Genomic DNA, 16,071 nt, shown 5'->3' on the forward strand with positions numbered 1-16,071 from the left:
TTTTATGATATTTAATAATCAAATTGTGTAATTTTATGGAAATATTAATTATAATTTTCACTTTTAACACTGGACATCCACTCCCCTCCCTGCCACTAAAAAACAGGTGCATAATTTCTAAACACAGACCTAGAGTATATTGTATATGTCCGGCAGATATCAGATGTTTCAAAGTAATTCCAGTGTAAAATTGTAAAATCATTCATATAATTTACTCTATGCACTATATATGTATAGTGTACCTATATATTTATTAGTTATTACCTATATAAATGTATAAAATAGGTATATATCATGTAAAAGTATAATGCCGAGACGCCGAGTTCCTTAGCCCATCACTTGACACACGCACACACGGTTCTCTAGTATACGACCTACTATAGGGATGTCACTTATCACTGTCATATATTTTATGTACTTACATGAACATTTGGCCGTTGGGCGAATTTCAGTTCACACACGAGGAATAGCAGGTAAAATGACCCTTATGTGATATGTAAGTTCCTACAAAAAAAAAAATCGGAAATAGGTAGGTAATATGTAAGCTCCGGCACAACTACAACTCACTCGTGTGTAAATTCCTAGGTACATAAATAATAAAAACGTAAAATTGGAAGTTCCTATATGATACAAAAATATTATGCTACTATGCACAAAAATTACAAATATGCATCAATAGCTCCTAGAAATAACAAATTTCATTCTTACTATTCTGGACTGATCAGCTTACCCAGGTATATGTATAATCAGTATTCCATACTTCCCGCAAAAGCTTTAATACTTGCCATGCCAATTACCTACAGTCATAATACAGGGTTATTCAAAATGATTCATTCGATTTCAGATGCTCATATAGTTTTATTTTTTAGGTTTAGAAAAATATGTCAAGTTTAATTAACTGTACCTATCAATGTTCTATGTGAACTCCTTTGGTTATATGAATAACATCTAGTCGTTCCACTTAATCATCGGATACACTAGGTCGGCCTGTGATTTTTCCTTTGCACAAACACAATGTTTCTTCAAACTGCTTGTAGTACCATCGACGTATACTCCGAAGTCCGAGTAGTGTGTGCATCGATCCCGTAAAGACAGCGAAAATCGCGTTTCACAGTTATTGTCGATTCACGCTTCGAAAAACGCTACACACAAAATGCGTTGTGGTGTCCGGTCAACAAATTTGGGGAAACTAACTTATCGCCGTACGAGATTATTTTAAAATAATGAATTAATGACATTTTAAAACTTGAGAATATCCTCTATTAATTGGTATATAATTTGATGATATAAAGTCTATTAGTAACCATTATAATATAGGCATTTTAAATAGGATGAATCATTTTGAATAACCCTGTATAATATGGTAGTAAGTATACAAAAAGTAGCTACCTATCTAATACATTTAATTTTACGGATTTTATATCAGAATTTTTTAGGTATTTGTAAGTCATCATCTTTTTCTAGTGAAATAGGTAAATTTATTTACCTACGTATCTGAATGTTATATCCATATACTATATAGTAGGAATTGAGTAGGTACATATTCGATATTAGGGGTCACGGGTGTAGCAACTTACCAAACCACATGTAATTAGGTGCATGTTAGTAACCTACCAACTCAATATTGTGACAATCAGCAACGAATTGGAAGTGAAGCAATTTTTTGACAATATACAAGTTATACGACATCTTCGCGAACGTTGTCAAATACTGTGCACTTGTTCTAGTATAATATACCGTCTTGCCGTCATCGTCGATGAAAATATGAGTCACTGCACTACTGCAGTGATTATGGTACTCAATTTTTTTTTTTATTTTGGTAGTCTAGTCTTGTTTTGTTTTTCTTGATAGGTAATAGGTATCTAAATTGCACACGTATAAAACCGTTTTATAAGTGACAGTCATATATAATAAAATCAAAGCGCGTCCATACTCTATTAGTCTTTAAGTTAACAAGACACGCTCTTCTGACACGTGTAATATTCCAACAAATACCTACCTATAGACGTTTAAAATACATGATTATAATTTATAGTGTTCGTCGTACCTACATAATATACGTAACTAAGTAGGTAATCCATATCGCAAGTTATTCTTTTGTTCTCTAAATGAGCAAAACGTATATTTTTCGTTATACTCCGTCACGACTCACGAACTTACCCACATACCTATACGATGTACCCTACCTACTTATGACTTATACAGTTAGTCGTTAGGTGCTTGTAGGTTAAGTTAGTATAGTCTATACCTACGTAAGATCTACATAATCTCACTTGCGAAAATTAGAAACCGGATACCTACTTACCTATAAACCTATTTATATAATTATATATAGGTAATAGGTATTAAGCTGGTAACACAATCACAGACTACGTGGGTGTATAAGTCCAAAAGTAGGTACCTACCAACAAATATGGCTACTACCTATATTCGAATTTCGAATCCCTACCTCAGTAGTCAGTACGATATTGCATTTGCATGTTAATATGTTATAGATTTACATTATACTTGATAATAGTACCTATAGGCTATATAGGTATAATACTCATAAATGAAGGAGTAAATTGTAATTTGTAATACATGCACCATGCTCCTGATCTCTTATCAAGAAAATATATTATGTTACTATGTAAAACCGAATAAAAATACAGAAAACAGTTATGAAGGTAGGAACCCCAAGTCCTGAACTGTTGGTCATAAACCTATATCAACGCAAAAGCATTCCACCTACAAAATAAGAATATTATAAAATGAACCCCTTTATTGATTCATCACTCATCCGTAATCACTCATACCATATGCCATATTATGCTGAAATATATTCGCGGATATGGAATAGGTACCTATCTATACATAATATTATTAAAGTGAGGTATCTATACATAATTATTTACCAGGAGAAGTACTGGCACCATAGTTCCTCCTCCAGTCCTCGATACCTACCATAATAAAAAAAAAAAAACATAATTATTTACCTTAATAGGTCACTGATACCTAGCGATAAAAGTACACAAAACGATTTGGTTTTGATCATATACCCATCGATTTAATGAAACAAATTTGTAGTTAATTAGGGGAGTCATTTGCAAGAAGTTCTACTATTATATTTTATGTATTTTATGGCTACTGGTAGGTAAATTTCGTTTTGCATTCCACGCAAAATTCTTAAATGACGCCCCTGTCAATAGTAATAATAAAACAATAATAAATTTGGTACCTACATAAAAAATTTCGCAAATATTGGTACCTAACTAATTATTATAAAGTTGGACACAGGATTTTGTTAACTCAAAGTTGAAGGGATTGGCCAAAAAGTTCAAGTTATTAGAGGGAGAAGATAATACAATAATTGTAAATTCTAGGAACACAGAAAAAGTTGAGTTACCTAACCAAGTTCAGCTATATTTTAATTCTACTTAATTCCATCTGTCATCTGCCATTCACTATTCACTTGTAATGCCAAAATAGTCAATATACCTACTAAGTACTAAGTACTAAGTACCTGTATTCAGAGTGGCGAGAGTGCCAAAAAGTACCTAATCAATGTTATCATTCTAATGCTTTTTACTTTCAATATTAATTACATATTAATAAAAAATGCCTACCTAATAAGTTACAAGCATGAACTAATATGGTTCATGGTTAAAAGTATACTTCTACACAAGTAGCACAGATTGTATGAGATAATATATTCTGTGCAAATACCATAAACTAAAGATTACTATGATGATGGCACTTGTTGACTTTTGATTTGTTTCAGATTTCATATGATGAACCAACGTTTATCGCTGCACATTTGCCTATCACGCCCCAGACAAATCCTACTTCATTCACCATTGTTGCAACCTAATTGTGATCAAACATTCAATCATTCTTCTTATTATTAGTAATATTAATGTTTAAAATTACGGAAACATAATCTTAAGTCTGTGCAATAATTATAAACCTTAATATTTAAGTAAATAGCATGGTATAACTATTGTTAAACATTTTTATCCTAGTCATTTCAAGACCGTAGTCTAGTCGAAGATTACTAGATTAAGTAAAATATTTGGAGCACAAAAAATATCACCGTCTAAGTGATTTGTTTTTATTATTATTATTATTATTATTATTGCATCAAAATCATACGTTTATATCTTAGACATTCTGACTGTAAATCATTAACTATAATGAAACAAATCAGATTTACTATACATTAAGTATTAAGCTCTTGTAGAAATCAAAATATTATATTACCATCAACCAAACAAATCGTTGGTTTATGTATGATGACCGATTAATTCTAAAGTGACAACATCAACTAACTTTCGGACGACTCAATCCTATGAGAAAAACAATGGCATATCAATTCTAGCCAAGTTTATATTATGTTTGTTACAATAACTGTTTACTGAATCAAATCTGCCAGAATTAATATTTGGGTATCTTGGTTAACGTACATTCCAACTTTCATCAAAATAATTATTCACTACATATTTTATACTTTACCAATATTTTAGTCTTAAGAGGATGTCAGTGCACTACCTATTTGTTTATCTTTGACCCACGTACAACATAGCGAATTTATGTTCAGCAGAACCAATCTTGTATTGTTACCATTAATATTAAAGTGAATTGACTTAATAAGAAACTGTAAGTTAAGAACATTGTTTGTGTTTGTATGTTAGCTTTTTTTACAATACTTGAGTTTTTATACAAGTTATGAATATGTAAAATATTACAGTTTAAAAATGCTAATTTCGGTGAAAAATTAAAAACTCAATGTACAAATACAGCTAATAATATGTTCTTAACTTTAAGTATGATAAAAGGTAAATTCACTCTAATATTAAAGCTAATAATACATAATTGGTTTTGCTGAACATAGTGCATTGACATTTAATATTTCTATGGTAGCTATTTATAATTTATTTAAATATTGAAACTTTTAAAACATCTATTTTTTGTTTTATGTTGTGTATTGTATATTAGTCTACTCTTATTATTATTGTTTTGAATTGTAAGTGAACAAGATAAAAGAATAAACTTCAAATGTACACAAATCGTATTACTTTAATATTATTAATATAACTACTAAAAACCTCTATGTTTTATTTACAATATTAATTTAATTAACATTCTATCTTTGAAATGGCATGTAATCCAAACCAGTGTTGAATTGTACTTTCTTCCTTGCTTCTTTTTCACGTTTACGCTTGCCAATGGCAATCATTTCTTTAACCTCAGACCTAAATAAAAAGATAAGTTTGTTCATCCAAAATACACTCATTTTATCTGTTATCCTAATATAATTAATTTACCTGTATGCCGGTGGTTTGAGCTCTTCGTGGAGTGTGCAAGCTGGTTGAGGTGTATTTTCGGGAACTTTGAATATTGTACGTTTGATTATATCAATGTCTCTCGATAAATAGTTATTAAATGGATCCAAAGCTGAACTGGGTGCATCAAACTCAACGATAAAATAGCTAGCCTGTTTGTGTATTGCATCATGTGAACTTATCTTCCAGGGAGTATCTGCTGTTCCTAGGTTATCAATACGCCGTATAAATCCACCAGATTCAAAGATTTTATTAGCTGTTCGTTTTAAACATTGTGTTATTTCAGGCTGAAAATAATGAGAGTTCCTTTATCAGTATATTGCTAACATAAAACATATTTGTCAAAAATTGCAGTTATTAAAATTATACATACATTTCTATGTGTAATGGTAATATACTAGTCTATCAATTATCAATATATGAGGAATACTATTAACTATAAGTCTATGCATCTAAAACTAATAATAACAATTATAAAAGAATTTACATTTTTATAATTATTGTGATGCATTGAAATATTTTTCCTACAAAATAATAAATTCCATTAAATCATTAGGTGCTAAGTATGTGGCAATTGCTAGTTTTTGACATATGTGTTTTAATTGGATACAAAATGTTTGTAAAAATTGTTAAGTGCATTGTCTTAAAAACAAATTATTTTTTTTTTTAAGTTTACCTATTACAAACAGATAAAGCAAATAGTTAAGTAAGAATACATAAGAACCATATATTTTCATTTAATTGTTAATACATCAGAACAATTATCACATAGTTAACTATAAAAAATCTATATATTCATTGCACAAATATTTTATTTATATATAATAAATAAATTAAGAATTCAAGACGTATTAATTTACACGATTAAATACAAATACATAGTTTTAAATTTTACATGAATGGAGCAAATAATTTATTGGTTTTTTAAATTTATTTTTTATGTCTATGTAAATTTTTTTTTATAATAACAATGATATAAATGTTTCATACAGCTTCTCTATCAATAGCTTATATTGAATAATTTATCAATGTGTTTGTATTAAAGTTAAATATTAATATTGCCTTTAGATGAATATTCACTATAATATATTAATATCCATCATAATACTGAATGTCTGAATGGTTTGAAACAGTTTTCCAGCAAATAAAATAGTTATAATATTGTAATTTGATAGACAGCCAGACAGTACTCAAAACTAAATTTAAAATAAAAGCTCATCATTTTCTAAAGATTAACAATAAATAAATTAAAAATTATAGCAAGTGAGAAATGTTTTGACAAACAATGTTGCCTTTATTGTTATTAAGCAACTGAATGACCTGAATTCACCAGTATGAATGTAAACCTGCTTTTAGCTTTCAGCTTAAAGTAATAAGATTATAAGACATCAAATTGTATGTGAATCATTCTGTGAAATATAATACAATAATATTAATAATGCATTTTAAAAATGATACAATATTACACGTATAAATTAATCTTAAAAATAGAAACTGTAAGTCAAGGTTATCTGATTAAGTACCTAGCATAAAAAGTTAAAACTGTATAATAAATGGTTGATTTCAAGTACAAAAATATTTTGAAAATATTTTAGTTTGAAATGGAATTAAACCTTAATGGACTCTTCATGGACTTTTATCTTTCCGTTGTTATTTGAAATAATAATGAAAATATAGAATAATGAATTAAGACTCTGTACGTAAAGCAAAAGAACACACCGTGGCCCAACAAAACTCGAGTTTTCTGTGCATTTTAACCATAGTAGAACTGATATTAATGGAAGGGTTTAAGTGGGGATGTGCAGAATCAGTGTGTGCTCTAGCTTGATAGAGTATAGGAAGGTTGCATTGTTGATTTAATTTTAATACAATTATAAAATGTCACCATATGGATTTTTTTTTCTTACATGGCTTATCATATTCATCACATATTATGCTTATAGTAAATAGTAATTTACAGATTGTATTAGGTATATACAAAAAATAAATATAACATTTTGTAAAAAAAAAGAAAGGTATAGTTTCTATTTTATAGTAACTAATGAGGAACTTCCTAATTCACTTTACATATTCAACTTATATGCGTTATCACTTATAACTAAAAAAATGGAATACCTATATTAAAAAAAAATAATAAAAAATATATTTACAGATATTTACCTTCAAACTTTTTAATTCATTTTTATCTTTAGAAAACCATTCAATTGAATTGCAAATGTTTTAAAATTATATCCTAAACCTTTATTCATTTAAATAATGTATATTTCAAGTGTATTGATTTACTAATTTAATTTTAAATAAACAAGATTATTCACTGAGTATTAAGAAAAATAATGTGTATAATACACCTATTGATTTTAAAGGGTTCATAATATATGCAGTTATACACAGAGCTTAAACAAAGTATTATGAACAGTTGAAATTATGACTTCAAAATCATCAATACATTTTTAAATTCGACTAATCAAAAAATACTATGTTGTAATGACCAATGACAAACGACATGTTAGCATAAGGTTAGTATTTCAGGGAAACCTACCATCATATCCAAGGATTGAGCCATCTATTATTTAGTTTGACAGTATATAGTATTGGACAAGGATAGGTATACCTTTATTATCTGGCCCGTGCTACATTTTCAAATAACTTCATATATTTTAACGTATATCTGTATTTATTAATTGAATTACGTGGTTTGTAGAATCATAGATGCTTGAATAACTTTATTTAATAATCATAAGGCAGTTTTTGAAATTAAAAAGCAAGGTGGTTCACTTTAATAAGGATAATGTGACTTACAAGCAGATCCGTTTTTTATCTTCAAAAGAGATTGATGTGTGCATTTAGAATAAATGACTTTTGCTTTCTATGCTCTGGTCGATTAGATTTTAAAGTTCTAAAAATTGGCCTTCTAGTAACTTTGAATTACTCATCCTTGATATGGGATATAGTATGACTTTATAATAAATTTCAAACCATAATTTTAAGGCAATCTACTACTATCTATTACCTACTATTTTAGATTATTGAATGTCTTATCATAAACTCTAAATTTAATTCTTCACTTCGTCTAACTTACTGTTTGTAGATACAATACATTTTATTCACAAAAAAAAATTTTAGTAATTTATAAATATGTCTTCATTTTCAGTAAAACACTAAATTATATATAAAATAGGTGACTAATAAGAAACTGTGCTATCTATCTCCTCGTACAGTTGAAATTCATTCTTCTAATCTACTCAACATACGATGAACATATTATTACGTTTTTACAACCATGTATAAAGTACTATTTGAAAGCTGCAAACTTGCTCCTTCAAAGGATTTTTGTAGAAACTACACTTTGGATGATTTATATTGATACAAAAGTAAAGAAGATTTTGAATAAAATAATATATAAAGACAATATATTTTAGAAAATCTCAGACTTATAAGTAATAAGTAACTGTTCAATGTATTGCTTACATATACCATACATAATATTAATTATTAGTATGTATGACTTATTGATACAAAATACTAAATAGCATAGCGACATAGGTACGAAAAAAGAATCACAGCCTCAGAGGCTTGATCATTATTTAATAGTTTCAATCGATACTTCTGTTTTTTTAGACGATGTTAAAGTACACATGGATAAAAAATATATATAATAGTATTGTTACCCTTGGCAAGACTTTGAACAGCAAACATAACTCATAACTGGGCATTATTACGAGTATAATTCGACAACGTGCAACGAACTTTAAAAAAAAAACAACAATTTTTCGGCGTATAATCGCTAATAATTTATATCATGTGAGATGTGAAATTGTGAACTGTAAAGAGATGATAATATTATTTTTTTTTATTTATCGTTATCATTTGTGCAATGTTATCATTTTTTTTATTGCACGAGTGTGATAAGTGATAACACCCCGATAACCGATTATCTAGCATATTTCGAAGTATTTCCAGTTCCAGGGGGAAAAAAATGTAAACGCGGTTAACAAAAAAAAAAAAGTATAATGTGAAATAACCTTAATAAAAGATCTAAGGAAATAACTAAATAAAGCAATTTTATTTTAAATCTGCTGTATTAGGTAAAATGTTGCTGACACGAGCGTAAAATGAGAACGGAAAATCGCCTTTAGACAAAATAGCGCAAAATAACGGTGGAAATTCCGCCGGGCAGGTCCGTTGTCGGTGCCTCATCGACACGAATATAACGATAATGTGCAACTAAAAAGTATTATTATTTAGTTACGTATGTGCACTACGTAGTATTATGTACAGTCGTGACAGTAATACATCAGTCGGGCACGTTGTAATTTGTAATAACAAACAATAATAATTATAAATAATAATAATACGTAAACATTTTACAATAGCTTCAACGACCGGCGGCCGCGTATGGCATCCGTATCGTATTGTGTACGTTTACGGCCGTTTTGGTAACCACTGGTCTACCAATTGTTTTCGTTCGGTTGAGGAATTCAAGTGTGTGTGTGCATATGTGCGTAGTGCGTGCGTGCGTCTTTGCGTTTGTGTGTGCGTGTGCGTGTGTGTGTTTGCTCGTAAATAAAACAATTTTCTCGCGATAATTAAAACATTCCACTGGACTACAATCACTACTGGAGGCGAATATCGAAAAGAGAAGAAAAAAATTTAACACCTAATCACACTAGCCGTTAAAATAATATTTTTATTTTATAAGGCTTTTTTTTTTCTACAACGGTCTTCTTGGTTTTCTGTTTGCCGTCTACGGCAAATACGGTAGTGTCAGTCGTGTGCACTGAGCAGCTGCAGCGGTGGTCACTGGTCAGTTGCGGTCGTCACCGCCGCCCAACAACGGTAGCAGCGCCAGCGAAAAGATATTTAGAGTAAAATATTAATATCATCATCATTCATCGTCTTCACTCGACGTCGCCCGCGAACTGACGTGCACGCTCGACGCTCAGTGTCCGTGTACCGTCCGATAACAAGATAGGGTAGGTAGGCGGTGACTCGTCAGTGAGTGTACGTGTGTGTGTGTGTGTGTGTGCGTGTACGAGTGCGATGTCGTAAAAATATAAATATACATTATAGTAAAAAAAAAAAACGGATTTCCTAAAATAGGTAGTCAGACGTCAGCGTCTCTGTGTGGCCCGTGCAACAGTGCCGACTCCGGTCCTCTACCCGCCCTCTTTGCCACCCGACGGATGTCCGGGTGCTGGACGCTATGAAAGAACTCAACCGATCGGCGTCCACCAAAAAGAAACCGATCAACAATTCAAATGGTATGATCAGAAAGGTGTCGTCGCTGTTCAGTCTGGACGCTCAGATGAACGGCAACGCCAAGCCCGAATGGATCTCCGACGAGATCTCCTTGGAAAGAGGCGACTCTGGACTGGGCTTCAGTATAGCCGGTATGTTTTTGAGTTTTTGTTTGACTAACAATAGGTAGGTAATAACGGGGTTTGGTGAATTGCGTCCCAATGAATAACATTGTGTCTGTGCGGTATGCAGCCTCCTCCATGTTAACTACTTATGACAAAATAACAGATTTGTTTATGTTTTGGTTTTTTTTTCACGCATTCAGGTGGTACAGACAATCCACAGACCGACGACGATACGTCCATATTTATTACAAAAATAATTCCTGGCGGTACAGCCTATCGAGACGGTCGGTTATGTGTCAACGATATCATCACCAAAGTTAATGATACGCCTGTTGTTGGTGTTCCTCATTCAACCGCAGTGGATGCACTCAAACGAGCAGGACACACAGTTACATTATGTGTAAAACGCAAGAAAAACATTTTGCCTCTAGGGCCAAATGTCTTAGAAATAGAACTCAGTAAAGGCACCAAGGTACCTATCTTAATTTTTAACTTATTGAAGTAGACAATTGTATTAAACTAGGAATGCTAATGAGAATATATTTTTTTCTTTAATCAAATAATTAGTGTTATTTAATTTCGACATATTTTTAACAAATAATTTGTCTGATGATAAATAATTCTAAAAAAAAATTATATATCCACATTAAAGCAAATATTTTAGTGTGTCATTCTCTATGTTATTATGATATCAAACATTTTGTTAAGCTTTATTCTGCTGATAATAATTTTACTTATCATACAAATTATTTATGGGTTATTCCATAATAACACCCTTCTGTAACCATAACAACTGTTATGTTGACATTGAACAAATAACAAAATCATGTCCCAATAAAAAAATTTAAAAATCTATGATTTTTAAATATTTGTCTCTATATTTCTAATTTATTTTGCTCCATTTACCATTAACCATTATGCATTAATCTAGTTTCATACTTTCATCATATTTTTTAAATTCTTCAAGTATATGTTGGCTAATCTGCCATTTGACCTGCATTGAATATACTTACCTATCTGTTACTGTTTAGAACTTGAAATTTAATTTTAATTGTTACTAATTAGTTGGGTAGGTACTTAGTGTTAGCACTTTACATGTATTATTTTTTCACCGAGTTGAATTGCATGGTTTCATTTAAAGTGTTGTAATTAATTTTTAAATTGTATAACATGGTAACATAAAATAGTAAAGATTATATTTTTCAGGGACTGGGATTCAGTATTGCTGGTGGTATTGGCAATCAACACATACCTGGTGATAACGGAATTTTTGTTACTAAAATAATGGATGGAGGTGCTGCCCAAGTAGATGGTAGAATATTGGTCGGCGATAAACTAGTTGCAGTCAAAAACACTCTTCTTGGTGATCGTAATTTAGAAAATGTAACACATGAAGAAGCCGTATGGACATTAAAAAATACCCGTGAGAAAGTGGTATTGGTCATTGGTAAAACTGAACCAATCACATACACAGATTCTGCACCGTCGCCAATTATTACTGATACCATTCCAAATTCATATTCTACAGACACATTAAATACTGTAAAAAGTTATGAAAGCTTACCAAACCATGATATAAGGACAGTAGTGTTACATAAAGGTTCAGGGGGATTAGGATTTAACATTGTTGGCGGTGAAGACGGAGAAGGTATATTTATATCATTCATTCTTGCCGGTGGTCCAGCCGATCAAACTGGGCAATTAAAAAGAGGAGACACTATTCTAAAAGTAAATGAAGTTAGTTTGGATAATGCAACACATGAAGAAGCAGCAGATGCCCTCAAAAATGCTGGACAAACTGTTTTATTAACAGTTCAACATCGACCTAAAGATTATAATAGGTATATCTACAATTAACAAAAATTTTAGTTTTGTTACATATTTTTTGAATTTTTGTCTAATTTGTAATATTTATCTATATATAGGTTTGAAGCCAAAATTCATGAATTAAAATCTCAACTTGCTGCTTCTACTGGCACATTGATACGCACTACTCAGAAAAAAACATTGTTTGTCCGTACCCTATTTGATTATGATCCATCCAGTGATGACGGCTTACCTAGTATTGGACTACCGTTCAAATATGGTGCAATTCTTCATGTGACTAATGCAAGTGATGATGAATGGTGGCAGGCACGAAAAGTTTTAGCTACTGGCCGAGAAGAAGGTATTGGAATTATACCATCCAAACGCCGATGGGAGCGTAAACAAAAAGCCCGTGATAGATCTGTAAAGTTTCGAGGAAATGAAAGCAAAAGTTTAGATAGGTTATCAACATTAGAAAGGAAAAAAAAATCAATGACTTTTAGTAGAAGATTCCCATGGGTGCGAAGAGGTAAAGATGGTAAATATGAAAATGGCCTTGATGATATGGTATTGCAGAGGCAGTCTAGAGAAAATATATGTGAAAAGGTTGAAGAGACTCCTTCTTATGAAGCAGTGGTATGTATCAAAAATTAATAACTTTTAATAACTAATTTAAGGGTGTACAATAATGCAATTCCCATCATTGATATTAACTTTTATAAAATAGAAGAAAATATATAAGTATATGGGGATAGTGATATTTGTGGCTCAAAAGTTATAGTAGTGGCATATTTTTCCAAATGCTCTGTTTATAGCAGTTCAAGTTTATTATTATTTTTATTTATAATAAAAGAATATACTATATAAGTTAAAAATATAACGTGGTTGCATAATTGGCGTATTTTGTCAATTTAAGAAAAAAATGTGTATATTTAATGTTTTATAAATTGAAGTTTTTATTTCATAATTTCTATATTTTAAAATATCACTACACAAATAGGTATTTCAATTGTAGCTATATTAATACTATTTAGGTACTGATAATATTTTTTTAGTTCAAATATTGCCAACTGGTAAAAAGTTTATTGCAGTTTTTCATTTATTTAATAGAACAATTTTTATATAGTTATATACTAACATTTCAACAATGTTAATAATTTTTAATTAATAAACATATTTATACCTATATTTTTTTGGAATTTTGAAGAAAAAAATGTTGCATAAAAATATGCAAGTTTTAGATTGTTTTGTGCATATTATTGTTTATTTTAGCTTTTAAAACTTCTAAACACGATTTATTACTCATTTCTAAATTAATAGTTGTGAAATTTCAACAAATACAATTAAAAAACTAATTTTAATACACATATTAAAAAAATTACAAATAAAACCTATTGAGTTGATAGTTTTAAAGATCTATTAAATATAAAGTTATCAAAGAATTGAGTTCAATGAGACTTGAAGAATATTGTTTTCCATCAACTAAAAAAAAAATAACAATAATAATTATTAAATTATGTTAGTTCAACAAAGTAGGACTTTATTACTCTGAATTGTGTCTAACAAAAATTATGTTGGCACCAGACAGCTTAAATTTTCTGTTTAAAAAATGATTAGTATAAAAGGATACATAAATAATAAATATGTTATTATCATTGATAATAATTAGTAATTAATTATTAAACATTATCAATAATTACTTAACATTTACGATGAAGTAATTTTAAAATTTACAGAAGTATTAATTTCATAAAATAGTCCACTTAGATGATAATTATTGTAGTAATAGTTCAATTTAAATTTTTTATGATCTTCCAACATATCAATTATTTATTTTATCACTAATTATTATACTTTTTGCATAAAACAGAAACAAATAAATAATGTGACTAACCGTAAAAATTAACAATATCTAATAATGTACCCAGTAAATTGTATAAACCAACCTTGTTGAATGGAGTGAATATCATAATTCATAAATATCAATTAAAATATTTTAAATTTGAATGCATAAGTAATAATATATGTTTTTTGAATTTTTTGTTTTAGTCGTAGCTATAATATATTAGGTTTTAATGTCTTTTATATTTATAGGTTCGGCTTCAAATCTCTTATGCAAGACCTGTCATCATACTTGGTCCATTAAAGGATAAAATCAATGATGACCTAATTTCAGAATATCCAGAACGTTTTAGTTCCTGTGTTCCTCACACAACACGAGAAATAAGACCAGATGAAGTTGATGGTCGTGATTATCATTTTGTAAAATCTCGAGAACAAATGGACCTTGACATCCAAAATCATTTGTTTATTGAAGCTGGACAATTCAATGGCAACCTATACGGTACATCTGTTTCATCTGTTCGTCACGTAGCCGAATCGGGTAAACATTGTATACTTGATGTAAGTGGTAATGCCATTAAACGACTTCAAGTGGCTGGATTGCATTCTATAGCAATATTCTTCAAGCCAAAGAGCGTTGAAGCATTAATGGAAATGTGCAAACGTATGAGCGAAGTAGAAGCAAGAAAACATGTAGAACGGGCAGCTAAAATAGAACAAGAATTTGGTGATCAATTTACAGGTATAGTACAAGGTGACACATATGAGGAAGTGTATGATAATGTAAAAGCAATGATTGAAAGAAATTCTGGTAGACACATTTGGGTATCTTCTAAAGAGAAATTATAAATAATAAAATAATTGTAAAATTTTAGACAGATTTAGGTATAACAAAAGAAATAATTGACGCTTACTTGTTATCAGGGGTACAATTTTTGTGTACTTTCATCAATTGTTTTTTGTTTGTCATTAATTGTTATGTTTCTATTATGTTAATGAATTTTATTGAACTCTGCATTTAATTTTGTAGAACGACTTAAGCATTCTAAAAAATATTATGGTGGATGGGTGTAAAAAAACCTCTAGCTTAATTTGTCCGTATTTTTTCTCTTTTTTGGCAACTATTTTAATTTATGATTGAAATGTAGTCTAGTCTTAATTCTGTACTTGTTACAATTTCTATTTGAAAATTAATTATTGTTGATATCTATCATTTTTTTTTAACATTAACGCAAAAGCCGTGCCAAAGTTCCTTTAATCAAATTTAAGTTTAAATATATAGTAAAAAAAATATATATTTTTTGTGCAATTAGAACTAAATCAAATTCCTGCTCAATGTTTCTTTTCTTATTAAGTATAAACATCTTTTTTTCATGTTTTAACATATATTTTTCTTATCAATTGTATTATTTTCCAAACTTAATTTTGTTACAATAATCACGTGTCTAACATGTAGTAGTGCCTTTTTAGTTATTATTTATTTGAATATTTAATTATTAATATTAACTAATGAATTATTAACAAATTAATTTATTGTATGTTAACTATATGTATATGTGCTTTATAACAGAATGCACCTCAACATGAAACTTGTTGAAACAAATATAATTTTATGTATTATGTATTATTATTATTATCAATATTATTATTATTATTATTATTATTATTATTATTTTCTCAATGTTGTACTTATTTTAAGCAATCAAATAACTATATTTTTATTATTGTAATCGTGCATA

At 29.5% G+C, this 16,071-nt stretch overlaps 3 protein-coding genes across 5 annotated transcripts in view; 2 read left to right on the forward strand and 1 right to left on the reverse strand.

Annotated features, from left to right (window-relative positions):
• Positions 1 to 4,762, forward strand: part of LOC111035758 (NACHT domain- and WD repeat-containing protein 1) — a 203,424-nt gene extending 198,662 nt beyond the window's left edge. For all 3 annotated transcript variants that reach the window (XM_022317549.1, XM_022317702.1, XM_022317625.1), the window contains exon 25: positions 3,761 to 4,762. In XM_022317549.1, the coding sequence (XP_022173241.1) occupies positions 3,761 to 3,771 (11 nt within the window). In that variant the 3' untranslated portion in view covers positions 3,772 to 4,762. The remainder of the gene's footprint in view (positions 1 to 3,760) is intronic.
• A 275-nt stretch (positions 4,763 to 5,037) lies between these two features.
• LOC111036014 (probable 28S ribosomal protein S6, mitochondrial) lies at positions 5,038 to 9,149 on the reverse strand. The gene is made up of 3 exons (XM_022317925.1): positions 8,990 to 9,149; positions 5,304 to 5,608; positions 5,038 to 5,231 (listed from the first exon to the last, which is right to left on the reverse strand). Exons 1-3 carry the CDS (start codon positions 9,032 to 9,034, stop codon positions 5,123 to 5,125), a joined length of 459 nt encoding a protein of 152 aa, XP_022173617.1. The 5' UTR covers positions 9,035 to 9,149; the 3' UTR covers positions 5,038 to 5,122.
• A 127-nt stretch (positions 9,150 to 9,276) lies between these two features.
• LOC111035939 (disks large 1 tumor suppressor protein) lies at positions 9,277 to 16,005 on the forward strand. The gene is made up of 6 exons (XM_022317810.1): positions 9,277 to 10,294; positions 10,422 to 10,711; positions 10,885 to 11,156; positions 11,891 to 12,525; positions 12,610 to 13,126; positions 14,585 to 16,005. The coding sequence occupies exons 2-6, from the start codon at positions 10,525 to 10,527 to the stop codon at positions 15,179 to 15,181; spliced, it is 2,208 nt and encodes a 735-aa protein (XP_022173502.1). The 5' UTR covers positions 9,277 to 10,294; positions 10,422 to 10,524; the 3' UTR covers positions 15,182 to 16,005.
• Positions 16,006 to 16,071: the final 66 nt, after the last annotated feature.

Source organism: Myzus persicae, unplaced genomic scaffold (assembly GCF_001856785.1).
Source record: "Myzus persicae strain clone G006 unplaced genomic scaffold, MPER_G0061.0, whole genome shotgun sequence".
Taxonomy (NCBI): domain Eukaryota; kingdom Metazoa; phylum Arthropoda; class Insecta; order Hemiptera; family Aphididae; genus Myzus; species Myzus persicae.

Coding starts and splice junctions, on each gene's coding strand:
- LOC111036014 (XM_022317925.1), bottom strand. CDS start 9,034: ATGCCCAGTTATGAGTTATGTTTGCTGTTCAAAGTCTTGCCAAGG. Junction 5,609..8,989: donor TGTTCAAAGTCTTGCCAAGG/GTAACAATACTA, acceptor CATTATTTTCAG/CCTGAAATAACACAATGTTT. Junction 5,232..5,303: donor CTCAAACCACCGGCATACAG/GTAAATTAATTA, acceptor CTTTTTATTTAG/GTCTGAGGTTAAAGAAATGA.
- LOC111035939 (XM_022317810.1), top strand. CDS start 10,525: ATGAAAGAACTCAACCGATCGGCGTCCACCAAAAAGAAACCGATCAAC. Junction 10,712..10,884: donor ACTGGGCTTCAGTATAGCCG/GTATGTTTTTGA, acceptor TCACGCATTCAG/GTGGTACAGACAATCCACAG. Junction 12,526..12,609: donor CGACCTAAAGATTATAATAG/GTATATCTACAA, acceptor ATCTATATATAG/GTTTGAAGCCAAAATTCATG.